Source organism: Nerophis lumbriciformis, linkage group LG18 (genome assembly GCF_033978685.3).
Source record: "Nerophis lumbriciformis linkage group LG18, RoL_Nlum_v2.1, whole genome shotgun sequence".
Taxonomy (NCBI): Eukaryota; Metazoa; Chordata; class Actinopteri; order Syngnathiformes; family Syngnathidae; genus Nerophis; species Nerophis lumbriciformis.
The window spans coordinates 15217178-15233624 of NC_084565.2; the positions used below are offsets into that span (position 1 = coordinate 15217178).

At 41.0% G+C, this 16447-nt stretch overlaps 1 protein-coding gene across 3 annotated transcripts in view; it reads left to right on the forward strand.

Moving 5' to 3' along the window:
* The window catches only part of spire2 (spire-type actin nucleation factor 2), a 117078-nt gene that overhangs the window by 80745 nt on the left and 19886 nt on the right, over positions 1 to 16447 (forward strand). For all 3 annotated transcript variants that reach the window (XM_061977731.2, XM_061977730.2, XM_061977732.2), the window contains exon 12: positions 6609 to 6676. In XM_061977731.2, the coding sequence (XP_061833715.2) occupies positions 6609 to 6676 (68 nt within the window). The remainder of the gene's footprint in view (positions 1 to 6608; positions 6677 to 16447) is intronic.

Sequence of the window (16447 nt, forward strand, 5' to 3'; positions counted from 1 at the left end):
GGTGTTAGTTTAGGGTTGAAGTTGCCTGGAGGTGTTCTTTTCGTGCGGTTTTGAAGGAGGATAGCAGAGGTGGGACCAAGTCATTGTTTTGCAAGTCACAAGTAAGTCTCAAGTCTTTGCCCTCAAGTCCAAGTCAAGTCCCGAGTCAAGACAGGCAAGCCCCGAGTCAAGTCCAAAGTCAAGACTGGAAAGTCTCAAGTCAAGTCCTAAGTCCTGCATTTTGAGTTTCGAGTCCTTTCAAGTCCTTTTAACCACAGACTAATATATTAACACAGATTGTGTATGCTTTTCAAACGCTGTATTTATTTATTAAAACAAGTGCATTTTAAATTGCAGGAAAGAAAATTGTGCTGACATTGCACTTTATAATAGCACTATTAACCAGTCATTTTAAACATTAACTCATTCCTTTACAGAACAAACACATTGAAAAATAAAGTGCAAATGTACTTATTTGTACAAAAGTGTTAACATTGAAAAAACATGACATATACGTGAACATAACAAAAAAGTTGTACTTTTTATATGTCAGGGCCCTATGCTGCATTGCATTTGCAAAAGACCAAATTAGCCAAGAGTCTGTCAGTCATTTGTGCACGATGGGGGCGTAGTATGATGCCACCATGGCTGAAAACTCGCTCCACTGGAGCACTGGAGGCAGGCACTGCCAAGACTCTCATGGCCACTCGGAACAGTGAAGGAAGAGTCTTCATGTTCAATGCCCAGAACAAAAGGGGGGAGAGAGTTGTTTTGGGTTGGTGCACTACTTGTAAGTGTATCTTGTGTTTTTTATGTTGATTTAATTAAAAAAAGAAAAAAAAGAAAAATTATTTCTTGTGCGGCCCGATACCAATCGATCCACGGACCAGTACCGGGCCGCGGCCCGGTGGTTGGGGACCACTGAGGTAAACAACCAACAGTATGTCAGAAAGCTAGCTAAAACGGTACACATATTCATAATATAGTATACATTTTAACTGACCTTTATTTTACTATTTTTGTCTTTTTTTAGGTGGCTAAAATACGCGGTGCTGCTGACCGCCGTCTAACGTTACGTGTGATATATTGACTAACGTAACCCTGCTTAAAAAAAATCACTGAACAAAAAGTATGAATAAGGTAGTGAACTGCAACAGATTCCCGTGTTTGCAATAACGTTATAACGTTAGCAGTGAGTTTACAGCCTCACTGATTTAACTACACAGCAAATAAAAGTCACGTTACTTAGCCAATAAACGTTATCTTACATTCAAAACTTACCGTTCTTTGTGCAACTTCAAATGCCGGACGAAGTTGGAAGTTGTTGCCTCTCCATCAGTAATTTTCGAACCGCATGTGTTGCATACTGCAAACCGTTTTGTGTTGACCACCTCGTAATTTTTATACCCAAACAAAATTATTTTAGGTATCATTTTTTGTTCACTGGCGTGTGGTTTGGACATGTCTTCTTCGTTGGTTGTCCTGCAATTTGATTGGATGAATGCTGTGTGATGAAAACAAAGTAGATCTAATTTGTTTGGCTGTTGTACTGAGACCACACCAGCTGACACACGCAACGCTGATAGACAAGTACACAATGAAAAATACGGAGCGCTCCCGAATAACTTTTTCATCTTTGGGTTTTGGGGAAAGTAGCAAGTCATGTCAAGTCATGTCAATTCAAAAGGCTCAAGTCCAAGTGAAGTCACAAGTCATTGATGTTAAAGTCTAAGTCGAGTTGCAAGTCTTTTTACATTTTGTCAAGTCGAGTCTAAAGTCATCAAATTCATGACTCGAGTCTGACTCGAGTCCAAGTCATGTGACTCGAGTCCACACCTCTGGAGGATAGAGATGCACTTTCTTTTACACCTGTTGGGAGTGCATTCCATATTGATGTGGCATAGAAGGAGAATGAGTTAAGACCTTTGTTAGATCGGAATCTGGGTTTAACGCATACTTGCCAACCTTGAGACCTCCAATTTCGGTAGGTGAGGGGTGTGGGCGGGGCGGGGGCGTGGTTAAGAGGGGAGGAGTATATTTACAGCTAGAATTCACCAAGTCAAGTATTTCATATATATATATATATATATATATATATATATATATATATATATATATATATATATATGTGTGCGCTCTACTACGGTATCGAGCACTATTTTTTGGATAACCTTATTAAGACATATATATATATATATATATATATATATATATATATATATATATATATATATATATCCCCCCGCGACCCCGAAGGGAATAAGCGGTAGAAAATGGATGGATGGATGGGTATATATATATATATATATATATATATATATATATATGTATATATATGTATATATATATATATGTATATATATATATATATATATATATATATATATATATATATATGTATATAAGAAATAATTGACTTTCAGTGAATTCTAGCTATAAATATATATTTATTTTATTATATATATATATATATATATATATATATATATATAAAAATAAAAGAAATACTTGAATTTCAGTGTTCATTTATTTACACATATACACACACATAACACTCATCTACTCATTGTTGAGTTAAGGGTTGAATTGTCCATCCTTGTTCTATTTTCTGTCACTATCTTTCTAACCATGCTGAACTCTGATGATGCATTGCTGTGGGCACGCACAAAAGTGCTTTCATCAAATGCACTAGATGGCAGTATTGTCCTGTTTAAGAGTGTCACAACATTGCTGTTTACGGCAGACGAACTGCTTTACTGTAAACGTTGTTTATATTGTAAGAAAGCGGACTCAGGTCCGCATGGAGCTGGAGGGGGCTAGGCCTCCAGCTCGGCCTGAATTTCGGGAGATTTTCGGGAGAAAATTTGTCCCGGGAGTTTTTCGGGAGAGGCGCTGAATTTCGGGAGTCTCCCGGAAAATCCGGGAGGGTTGGCAAGTATGGTTTAACGTGGTTAGTGGAGCTCCCCCTGGTGTTGTGGTTATGGCGGTCATTTACGTTAAGGAAGTAGTTTGACATGTACTTCGGTATCAGGGAGGTGTAGCGGATTTTATAGACTAGGCTCAGTGCAAGTTGTTTTACTCTGTCCTCCACCTTGAGCCAGTCCACTTTGGAGAAGTGGGTAGGAGTGAGGTGTGATCTGGTGTGGAGGTCTAGAAGTAACCTGGCTAGCTTGTTCTGGGATGTTTGGAGTTTAGATTTGAGGGTTTTGGAGGTGCTAGGGTACCAGGAGGTGCATGCGTAATCGAAAAAGGGTTGAACGAGAGTTCCCGCTAGAATCTTCATGGTGCTTTTGTTGACCAGAGAGGAGATTCTATAGAGAAATCTCGTTCGTTGGTTGACCTTTTTGATTACCTTGGTTGCCATTTTATCACAGGAAAGATTAGCCTCTTGAGTGGAACCTAGGTAGGTGACCTCATCTTTCCTGGTGATAACAATGTCACCCACTTTTATAGTGAAGTCACTGACTTTCTTAAGGTTGATGTGGGACCCAAATAGGATGGATTCCGTTTTACCCAAGTGTCTGCATAGCTTGTTGTCAGCGAGCCAGGTGCAAATTCTACAGAGTTCAGCACTGAGGATTTTCTCCACCTGTGACTTGCCAAGGAGAAGTCAGAGCTTGAAAACCCTCTTGTGTGGTTAAAGTCTCCTGTGGACTTGTTTTGAGTCTCTACACATATTTTATATTTCTAATTAGGATTTTGCAACATTCACAAAATGCACATTTCTCCCATAAAACGTTCAGCAACTGTTTTTTTTATTCCACTTTTGTATTTTATACAGAAATGACACTTAGTTTTAGTTGGTCACGTTTTTTATTGTGTAATAAACACCAACAGGCTCCCGCATCCCCCGCCACCCCGAGAGGGACAACCGGTAGAAAATGCATAGATGGATGGATGGATGGATAGTTGAAATATATATTATCTGTTTCATTTCCATCAGTAGATACGAGGAGTTTAACCATATAAACATTTGGTTTACTACAGAAGTGCACCAAACTCCCACATAGTACAGTTTAAAAGTATCTATGCGAAACAAATATAATGCACCTGTCATGACTAGTGTTGTGTTTTGGACCAGTTGTTCCTCCCAGGGAATTCAAGTCACAAGTCGCTCCCAAGCTCTTTACGACACTTAAAGCTGAGTTGAAAAACCACCAGAGACAGAATAGGTATTTTTTAATATATTTGCAAAGCTTTGCATATATACATTGAGACCAGTCCAGCATAGAACATTCAATTGCGTCGCCAAGATGGTCTGCCCCCCCGAAAACCCTCTCCCCTCTTAAGTCCCTGGCAGTCATGTCTCTCTAGCCAAAACAAATGCTTATTATCTCTCTCTCTAACATTCCTCACTTCAAGGTTAAGCACACAGTTTTGCAGACAACCAAAAGACCACTTTTGGAAGAAAAACACTAGCTGTTTTGTAATATGAAAATGAAATGAAAAGAAGTAACACTTAAATTCGGATATATGTAAATATCTGCCTCCGACACTAGCTATTGTGCCAAGGAGAAGTCAGAGCTTGAAAACCCTCTTGTGTGGTTAAAGTCTCCTGTGGACTTGTTTGTAGTCTCTACACATATTTTATATTTTTAATTAGGATTTTGCAACATCCACAAAATGCAAATTTCTCCCAAAAAATGTTCAGCAACTGTTTATATTTTATACAGAAATGACACACTTATTTTTAGTTAGTCACATTTTTTTATTATGTAATGAACACCAAGAGGCTCCTGCACCCCCCGCCAGCCCGAGAGGGACAAGCGGTAGTAAATGAATGGATGGATATCAATACAGTTTGTATAGAGGGCTTTTGGATGTTTCTACATTTCCCACAATGCATTGCCGTCGACCATATTTGAAGGCTTCGTTTGTAAACACGCTCAATGCTGCCTGACAACACGATGTCCACTGGGTTTTTACAGATAAACACAAACGTGATGAACCCATCCGTAAACAAAGCGGTCATAGCTTTCTAGACTTTTATCACAAATTCACAAAGTCCAGCTATCAGACATCGGAGAAGATGTCGTGGTCTCTGCTCCACTCAGACCTATCGATCTTTTATGCATCCTTGCATCCAATTATGGCTGTTTGCTTCTTACAATGACGAAGGCGCTTTTTATCTAAAGATTCACAACATTTCTCCTTCGCATCACAGCCATGGAATAGTTTGGGAAAGTACGTATAGCGCTATCGTGAACGATGATGCTAGCCTTATAATATGGCCAACGGCAATGCATTTTGGGATACTTCAGCCAAAAATCTGAAGCCCTCTATAAAATAAGTCATTCACTTCAATAACTGATATAATTAGGTTTGATAACAGTGAGTGTGTGTGTGTGTGTGTGTGTGTGTGTGTGTGTGTGTGTGTGTGTGTGTGTGTGTGTGTGTGTGTGTGTGTGTGTGTGTGTGCGTGTGTGCGTGTGTGCGTGTGAGAACAAGTTAGGACATAAATAATGGTCCCAATACAGAAAACCATTGCATTGCAGTGGTTCTCAAATGGGGGTACGCGTACCCCTGGGGGTACTTGAAGGTATGCCAAGGGGTACATGAGATTTTTTTTAAATATTCTAAAAATAGTAACAATTCAAACATCCTTTATAAGTATAAATACAAACCTATCTTTTTTCCCAAATAGTTCAAGAAAGACCACTACAAATGAGCAATATTTTGCACTGTTATACAAATTAATAAATCAGAAACTGATGACATAGTGCTGTATTTTACTTCTTTATCTCTTTTTTTCAACCGAAAATGTTTTGCTCTGATTAGGGGGTACTTGAATTAAAAACAAATTCACAGGGGGTACATCACTGAAAAAAGGTTGAGAACTATTGTAATAGAGAATGTCTCATTTGCACCCCTTGGTGGTGATATCTACCAAAATTAGGATGGTCCCAAAAAGGAGGGATTTTTCAAATTGACTGTGTCGGTTTTAAATGTGGTCCCCTTCTGGTCAACGTATGAAATAAGTGTGTGTAAACATTTGAAATGCTCCCCCTCTGGCCAACATATGTAATAACAAGTGTGTGTAAGACATTTGAAATGCACCCACTTTGGCCAACATTAATTTAAAAAAAAAATATATATATATACCGTATTTTTCGGAGTATAAGTCGCACCGGAGTATAAGTCGCACCTGCTGAAAATGCATAGTAAAAAAGGAAAAAAACATATATAAGTCGCACTGGAGCCCGGCCAAACTATGAAAAAAAACTGCGACTTATAGTCCAAAAAATACGGTATATATATATATATATATATATATATATATATATATATATATAGAGAGAGAGAAAGAGAGAGAGAGACATAGCTGAGATAGGCTCCAGCACCCCCGCGACCCCAAAAGGGACAAGCGGTAGAAAATGGATGGATGGCTGGAGACATACTGTAATACCTTGAAGTAAATAATGAAGGTTAAAAACCAATTGCAAACAAAAAAAATCCCCCAAATAATTAACTAAAAGCTTACCTTTTTATATTTGCATAGTTTGTATATATGGTTAATGTTGTAAATACAAATATTTATATATCTAAAAAGGGTAGTCCTAAAGAGGTAGGCATTTTTCGCAGGTCTCAAAAAGGTGGTAAATACAAGAATGTGTCTGTGTGTTATGCAGGTTTGCTGTTGCTGCAGAGTCAAGTTTCCTCTTTTCTCTTGGCCATCTTCCTGCTTGCTGTGCAAAAGGTAAGAGTTTTTTCATGCTTGTTGATGTTTTTATTGAAGGATATTACAATGTCATTACGAGCAGACAGTCAGGAAAGTTTTATCCTCATAAAAAGATATACAGGATAATGTTTTTATAATTATTGTACATATATTTAATAGCGGACAAGAGTGCAAGCAGATACTTTATTGTACATACCAATACGGCATAGGTGGATTAATGAACGGGCCTACCGGGCCCAGGCCCAGGGGGCCAGAGGCCCCAAGGGGCCAGGCCAACTTGGCCCCGCGGCCGCGACGCATGCAAAACTACTTTTGCAAAAATAATAATCTTAGGCCCCAAGGGGCCAGGCCAACTTGGCCCCGCGGCCATGATCCATAGAGGGTCAGAGGCCCCAAGGGGCCAGGTCAACTTGGCCCCGCGGCCGCGACCCACAGAGGGCCAGAGGCCCCAAGGGGCCAGGCCAACATGGCCCCGCGGCCATGATCCATAGACGGTCAGAGGCCCCAAGGGGCCAGGTCAACTTGGCCCCGCGGCCACGACCCACAGAGGGTCATAGGCCCCAAAGGGCCAGGCCAGCTTGGCCCCGCGGCTGCGACCCACAGAAGGCCAGAGGCCCCAAGGGGCCAGGTCAACTTGGCCCCGCGGCCACGATCCATAGAGGGTAAGAGGCCCCAACGGGCCAGGTCAACTTGGCCCCGCGGCCGCGACCCACAGAGGGCCTGAGGCCCCAAGGGGTCAGGCCAACTTGGCCCCGCGGCCACGATCCATAGAGGGCCAGAGGCCCCGAGGGGTCATGCCAACTTGGCCCCGATCCATAGAGGGTCAGAGGCCCCAAGGGGCCAGGCCAACTTGGCCCCGCGGCCACGATCCACAGAGGGCCAGAGGCTCTCAATCATTATTATCAAAGCTAATTCTCAAATTGGATCACACAACCTCACTCACATATTCTTTATCAATTATTAAAGGTTGTTTCTGAATTTTGATCACAGAACTTAATGCAAATATTCTTGATTGATTGGCAAAGCTCATTCTCAAATTTTGATTACACAACCTTACTCTGACAAATTATCATTATCAAAAAGCTCTATCTCACTCAAGTATTCTTAGCTGTGCCCCTCCCCCATCGAGTCTTTCATAAACCGGTCTGTTCTTTTAGAATCTCCTCATTTGGTACTTTGAACTCGTGAGTGACTGCTCAAAATTTGGTTTCCTTTCCCTCAGTTCAGACTCAGAGATAATTTGAAATCATTCCACAAGAAGTTTAACGCGCACACACACACGACACACACACACTTGAGTTGAGCATTACTTGGAAATTCTTATATTTTCCATTTTGCTGTTATTATCAGCATCTTCCCATTTTGTCCTTTTCTTTCAAAAAAGTTTACAGTCTGACATTTGTCACTGCTGTCAGTTAATAACTTTTTGGTCTTTGACCCATTTTGTCATTTTCTCGATTCGATCGTCACTGACCACTCTCTCCTGTCTGGCAGACATCGTTGCTGCCATCATAGCCAGCAAGCTGCCTGCAGATAGCAACATTTTGGTGTCCTTTGTGAAAATATTTAGAAAGTAGACAAAAGTACACAAAGTTGTACAACTATTATCTTTATGATCTTTTTTTTTGTTTGTTTGTTTCTCTGTTACTGTGTGTGGCCAATTAAGCGACTTTTGGCCATACCTGGCTGGTGACATTTAGCGACTTTCTGGTTGTTGTTAAAATTAATAATAGCAACAGTTCTCTTCATCTTAATGCAATTTATTGTGACTGTCTCTCCACATTTTGCCATTAGGTACTTTGAGCTCTTGTTGGTCAGTCACTCTAAGGTACATTGTTGCTGCCATCATAGCTAGCAAGCTGCCTGCAGATAGCGACATTTTGGTGTCCTTTGAGAAATATTAAGAAAGAAGACAAAAGTACAAGACATTGTACGATTACTATCTTTTTTTAAATTATTTGTTTCACTGTCAGTGTGATTGAGCGACTTTACCGCTAGATTTAGCGTCTTTTGGCCATACCTGGCTAGCGACTGAAAACATCATTTAGCGACTTTTTGGTTGTGAAGATAAGTGGTAAAAGCAGATCTGCCTGTTGGTCTTCCCACATTTTGCCATTTGGTACTTTGCACTCTTGTTGGTCACTCCAAGGCATTTGTCCCTGCCTTCAGCTAGTCACTTGGCTCTTTTGGAATTTATTTCACTGTAATTGGCTCTCTCTTTCTCCTCAGTACAAATCAGTCTGTTCCCTTGCCATTCATCACTGACCACTCCGCTCTCCTGTCTGTCAGACATTGTTGCTGCATGCAGATAGCTTGGGGTCCTTAGTGAAAATATCAGAAGAGAAAAGTACACAATTATCTTAATCATCTTTTTTTATTCACTGTCAGTCCTTCAGTGAGTCCCAGTGTGTTGGCGATTAAGCAACGTTGGCATTCGATTTAGAGACTTTTGGCCATACATGACTGGCGACTCAAAACGTCATCTAGTGACTTTCGCTGTCTGAGTTTAGCATTGATTGGAAATCTGTTATCAGTTCTTATAGAAATCAGCTGATTTCTGCTTTTGACTGTTAATGCTAGATTGCTAGTTTTGAAAATTGCATCACTCACACACACACACACACACACACACACACACACACACACACACACACACACACACACACACACACACACACACACACACACACACACACATAGTTGGTTAAGCTGTTGTGATAGGCAAAGAGCCAATGTGCACAGAAAGAAGGGAAATATGGATCATAAACGTCTAAGTGGAGGAGCTAGAAAAAAAATTCAGCAAGAAAAGAAAAAAAAGGAATCAGTTTTACTTGAGAGTGTTCCAAATATCTCCAGCTTCTTCAGTACAAAGACATCTGCTGAAAGCAATTCTATAAATGCTACTGCAAATTCAGCTAAGGTTAGCAATGCACCTGAGCTAGCATGTAGCTCCCAAGATCCTGAGACCACTACAAGTGTACGCACTGAACCAAATGCTTCGGATGCTAATGATTCAACCAACTCAGCAGTAGCCAGTTGCTCGGATGAATGTGAGGTCACTGCACCTCTGGACAGCATAGAAAATGAGTTGAATCTTTCTTCAACACCATCTACAGTGACAACTCTACCTAGTGATCCCGCTAAATGGGCTGATACCCTCACTGAGTCAATGAAGGAAGTTCTTATTCAAAGAGGTGCAAAATCATTTCACAACCGTCACAGCCATTATCCAGCTTCTGTGAGGAACAGTGGGCTAGGAGGCAAAACCCGATGCCTAAACAATGAACATTTTACTTCACACCTGCCCAATGGACAACGAGTACAAAGAGAGTGGATGATGTACTCTCCCTCTACTGGTAATGTTTACTGCTTTGCATGCAAACTGTTTTCCCCAAAAACGCATTCTTTTGTGACAGGCTATTGTGATTGGAAACACTCAGAAAGATTTGGTGAACATGAGCGAAGTGCTGAGCACATAACCTGCATGCAAGCAGTCTTGAACCGCGCCACAGGTGCCACAGTTGATGCAGACCTGTTCAAACAGTTTCAGGCAGAGAGCAGCTATTGGAGGCAGGTGTTACAAAGAGTTGTTGCAGTCATTAAATTCCTTGCAGAAAGGGGCCTTGCATTTAGGGGTAAAAATGAATCGTTAGGGTCTCCTCTCAATGGGAACTACCTTGGTATTCTGGAGGTCCTGGCTGAATTTGATCCCTTTCTAAAGGATCACATCAGAAAGTTTGGGCAGATGGGTCGAGGTAATACCTCATATCTGTCCTCCACCATTTGTGAGGAATTCATTGAATTGATGGGTGCAAAAACCAAACAGGCTATAGCAGATGAACGGCAAGCAAGCAAATACTACTCTATCATTGTGGATTCAACCCCAGATTTATCTCATGTGGACCAATTGACATTCATATTCCGTTTTGTTAGCAAAGAGGGCAGTGTTGTTGAACGCTTTGTGGGTTTTGAGCCCATTACTAGCCATACAGGTGAAAGTTTGGCTAACTGTGTCATGTCTGTGTTGGAAAATCTAGGGTTAGAGCTGTCAAATTGCAGGGGGCAGGCTTATGATAATGCCAGCAACATGTCAGGGAGGTATAATGGGTTGCAGGCTCACTTAAAGAAAAGCAACCCATTAATACACTATATTCCATGTGCAGCTCACTCTTTGAATTTGGTGGGAGTCAACAGCATTGACAGATGTGGAAATGAAGTCTCTAAGTATTTTGACTTGATTCAGTCTATTTACAACTTCACAACTGCATCCACACACCGATGGGACAGGGTATTTGGCAATTCCAACATAGATCTCACACTTAAAGCTTTATCCAACACGCGTTGGAGTTGCCGTGCAGAATCTACCAAAGCACTGTGGCAGAACTACAGTAAAATAAGAGCAGCACTACAGGGTATTTCCACTGATGACACAGAGAAACGAGACACACAAACTGAAGCTGACAGTCTAGTGCGGAAGCTGGATTCACTTGAGATGGCCTTCATGGCAGGCTTTTGGGACACTGTTCTGTCCAGATTTCAGGCCACAAGTCTGCAACTTCAAAAAGCAGACATGGACCTTGGTACAGCAGTTAGATTGCTGGAATCTCTGCGCACCTTTGTTCTCTCCCAAAGAGATCTATTTGATCATTTTGAGCAGAAAGCCTTAAACATGTTGGGTGGCACCCCATCTTACAGGGCTGAACGGACGAAGAAACGTAAAAAGTTTGCTGATGAATCAGCATCCCCAGATGTTGTGCTTGAGGGAAGGCAACTGTTTCAAATAGAGACATTTATTGCCTCTATTGATCAACTGAGTTCAAGCCTTAATCACCGTCTGGAGGCCTACAAACATCTGAACAATTTGTTCAGTGTCCTTTTCTCTTTGGATACAGAGTCCAATGCTTCAGTCCTTCACAAGGCCAAGATTCTCACTGAATCATACTCATCTGACCTCAATGAAAGTCTTGGACAGGAGCTTATACAGTTCAAATCTTTTATACAGCTCAACAACACTGATGAGGAGAGGACCCCTTCAGGACTGCTCAAAACAATAATACATTTTGGACTACAGCCTACGTTTCCTAATACATACATTGCGCTACAGATTTTTCTCACTCTACCGGTCAGTAACTGTGAGGGAGAACGCTCATTCTCTCTTTTGTCAAGAGTCAAAAATGAGCTGCGCACAAGAATGACTCAGAAAAGATTAAATGCGTTATCTCTAATGGCAATTGAGAGTGAGCTGACAAGAGAGTTGGACTTCAATGATGTGGTGGATGATTTTGCGAAATTGAAAGCACGAAAGAAACCCCTTGCTTAAAGGTGCACTGTGTAAGATTTTTAGGTTGTTATTTCCAGAATTCACCCATTCACTAATGTTAGGCTACCTGTTTTCATGAATACTTACCACCACCATAAAATTCTAAGTATCCATTATGACTGGGAGAGTTGCACTTTCGCCATTTCTGGGAACTGTCTGTCACCTGGATTCTGAAGATAGGATTGACTTTAGGCAGAAGCTTGGTGCTTTCTCTGGCAAACTGAACCTCAAGCTTCATTCTCTGCAGCTTTGCATTCTTGTTCAGACTTTCATCGACAAGGAACTTTTCAACTTCCCCACTATCGTGAAGGGGCCACCAAAAGATTTCAGTGTGTCCAGCATGTCTAGTCTCTTCTTCTCCTGTCTTTGAGCCATCTCTTGTTCCTCGTCAGCCCAACTCTCGAATTTTGCCTTCATGAGTTTACTCCAGTTGAGTTCAACCTCTCTTTTTGCTTGTGCTGCTGCCTTGAAACCTCTGAAGGTCCTGGCTCTTCTGTAAAATTATTGACCTATTGACTGCGTTCAGTGTGCCCAACTTCTTCAGTCTGTAGTCCACCTTGCCACATTGTCTCTCCATCCCAATGTTGTGCACAGGGGTGCCATCAATGTTACTAGCCTGTTCACTGACAGGGTCCATTGGGAAGGTCTCCTCATCCATCCCATAGTCCATCCTCTGCCTGGCCAGGACAGTCTTCAGATGGGGCAGCATGAGATCTGTCAGCTGCTTCACTTCATCCAAGTATTCGGCAGCCACGTCTGACACTGAGTTCAGGACATGTCCAGTGCCTGTCCAGCCACTATAGCATTCTTGCTGTCTACATCCAGATCCACCATGAAACTCTGTAGCACTTGCTCCATCTTCATATCGGCCTCCGCCAACCGCATCACTTTATTCATGGCACTGCTGAAGCCCAGTGTAGTGTGGGTGCCACAAAAGATCTGCCCTGCTGGTTTTTCCAAGTTGTTCATCTCTGCCAACAGCTTTGAAAAGCCTTTGTTGTGCTCTGTGCTGTCAGTCATATGTGCATCTACAAGTTTATAAACATCCTCCACATTGACTCCTCTGACCGACGCCAGTATTTCGAACCCCATATCCACTTGCATTTCTATGTCCTCGGTGGTCTCTCGGTGAATGGGTAAGACAGGCAGAGGAAATGGGCTATCTTGACCTGCATGCAGCCCTTGTACCATGAACTGGCCTACACCTTTCTTTGTGGTGCTCTCCGATGCATGTGTTATCATTTTACCTTTCTCCTTCTCCTCCTCAAGCTTTCCCACAAAATAGATACAGACTTTGAGCCTCAATTTGCTGCACAGCTGCCGTTATGCCAAAGTGTTTTTCTAAGATATTATTTTATTTTTAATGATAGAAGGGAGGAAAAGGGGGCAAAAATCATGTCCAATTTAGTTTTTTGGGTGGGGTGGGGGGTTTATTTCATGATAGGTACCAACTTCCAATACATAATATCTCTCAAATGACCCAATGCACCATCACTGAAGTTCCAAAATTTTTATTTTTAGGCCATTTATCCCCTCCCCCTACCTGTGTCTGTGTGAAACCTGTGCTTGTCTGTGTGGTATACCTAATAGTGTGTGTGCAGTATGTGCACTCTTCTGTACAGTACAGTGTGCATGTCTGTTCACAGTATACAGTATTTCTTGCATAGTGCGTGTGCGCGTGCACGCGCGGGGTTGAGGGGCCAAGACCATGTCAGGCCCAGGGGGCCAAAATTTCTTAATCCGCCCCTGCAATACGGGTATATTTACTAGTGGATAAGAGTAATAAATAATAATAAGTAAATCATTTGATGTTTTTGTACTTATGAAAAAGTACATAATTTTAGCAGTAGATAAGAGTAAATTAGTTTTTGTAATAGAAGAAGAAAATGTAGCGATGTGCCGATCGGTCACCATTTAGTAATGCCCGGTTTCCGTAAAAATGTGTTGTGATTGCCATTGCCGATTAATTTATTTTAATGCTGATCCCATCTGGCTGACACTCCACTGAGCTAATAATAATCTCCTTCATTACAGCCAATGAACTGTAATTCTAAATTACTTAAGTATCATTCTAACGTAATATTAGTACTGGAAGACTAATGTAACAGCAACTGTTGTGTCAGCACTGTTGCAGCCAGTGCATGACACGTAAGAGGGGTCGGATCAATGCACAGTTCGATGGAGTCGATACCAAAAATAGTATCAGTACATGATTAATACTGTTGGATAATGGATATTATTTTTTTCAAAATAATGTTTGTTAATGTTTAAACATTTTTACGCTGTAGTCCAGACCTGTCTCCCATTGAAAATGTGTTGCGCATTATGAAGCGTAAAATTTGACTGTAAATTTGATGACTGTTGAACAACTTAAACTGTACATCATGAATTGATTTACGTGGACCCCGACTTAAACAAGTTGAAAAACTTATTCGGGTGTTACCATTTAGTGGTCAATTGTACGGAATATGTACTGTACTGTGCAATCTACTAATAAAAGTTTCAATCAATCAAGCAAGAATGGGAAAGAATTCCACCTGAAAAGCTTCAAAAATCGGTCTCTTCAGTTCCCAAACGTTTACAGAGTGTTGTTAAAAGGAAAGGCCATGTAACACAGTGGTAAAAATGCCCCTGTGCCAACTTTTTTGCAATGTGTTGCTGCCGTTAAATTCTAAGTTAATGATTATTTGCAAAAAGAAAAATTATGAGATAGGCTCCAGCACCCCCCGCGACCCCAAAAGGGACAAGCGGTAGAAAATGGATGGATGGATGGATGTTTCTCAGTTCGAACATTAAGTATCTTCTCTCTGCAGTCTATCCAGTTGAATATAAGTTGAAAAGGATTCGCAAACTATTGTATTCTGTTTTTATTTACGAATTACACAACTTGCCAACTTCACTGGTTTTGGGTTTTGTACATGTGATTGGTATTGGTAGTGGTATTGGCCGATATTACTCATGGAGGATCAGTATCAGCAGCTTAAAACCCTGATCGGAACATCCCTATTAAAAAGTGTTAACTTTTAAAGGGGAACTGCACTTTTTTGTTGAATTTCGCCAATCATTCACAATCCCTTTGTAAGACAAGAATACATCGTAAAACACAGCAAGTATGAGGTGGAAAACAAATGCAGCTAATGGGAGTATTATATTGCACCCACATAAAGCCCTCTTAAAATAACATCCCAAAAAAATGCCAACAACACTACATTTACATTTTGTGACCTGGATATTAAACGAGTACTGTATTAGCAATAATGTTAATATAAGCACTAACCCCGAGGAACTACTTTTAGCGGCGCCGTGATCTCAGAGAGGTAACTAGTTTATGCAACAATTGACATATGTACTGAGTTGCTAAATCGCTTCTGAATTGGTGAAAGTTAATGCTGTAATATTCTCTCACTTGTATAGTAGAAAGTTATGGTCATAATCCGAGAAGTTGGTCAACTTTGACTTTTTTTTTTTCGTTTTTATCAGCTTGAAGTTTATGTTTATTCTTCATCAAAACGGGACGATATGAACATCCTATCAGTCGGCATCCCAGTTAGCGCAGACATTGTACAGTAAGTGTTTGTTTTATTATATTCGTAGTTTGTATTTCTTGTTTACTTGAGATCACGGCTCCGCTAAAATAGTGGAATTGTGCTACTTGCTGGATCTGTTTATCACTCAGCTTCTAAAACGTGTAGCTCATCCTCTGTACGAACCCCGTTTCCATATGAGTTGGGAAATTGTGTTAGATGTAAATATAAACGGAATACAATGATGTGCAAATAATTTTCAACCCATATTCAGTTGAATATGCTACAAAGACAACATATTTGATGTTTTTTTGCAAATAATCATTAACTTTAGAATTTGATGCCAGCAACACGTGACAAAGAAGTTGGGAAAGGTGGCAATAAATACTGATAAAGTTGAGGAATGCTCATCAAACACTTATTTGGAACATCCCACAGGTGAACAGGCAAATTGGGAACAGGTGGGTGCCATGATTGGGTATAAAAGTAGATTCCATGAAATGTTCAGTCATTCACAAACAAGGATGGGGCAAGGGTCACCACTTTGTCAACAAATGCGTGAGCAAATTGTTGAACAGTTTAAGAAAAACCTTTCTCAACCAGATATTGCAAGGAATTTAGGGATTTCACCATCTACGGTCCGTAATATCATCAAAGGGTTCAGAGAATCTGGAGAAATCACTGCACGTAAGCAGCTAAGCTCGTGACCTTCGGTCCCTCAGGCAGTACTGCATCAACAAGCGACATCAGTGTGTAAAGGATATCACCACATGGGCTCAGGAACACTTCAGAAACCCACTGTCAGTAACTACAGTTGGTCGCTACATCTGTAAGTGCAAGTTAAAACTCTCCTATGCAAGGCGAAAACCGTTTATCAACAACACCCAGAAACGCCGTCGGCTTCGCTGGGCCTGAGTTCATCTAAGATGGACTGATGCAAAGTGG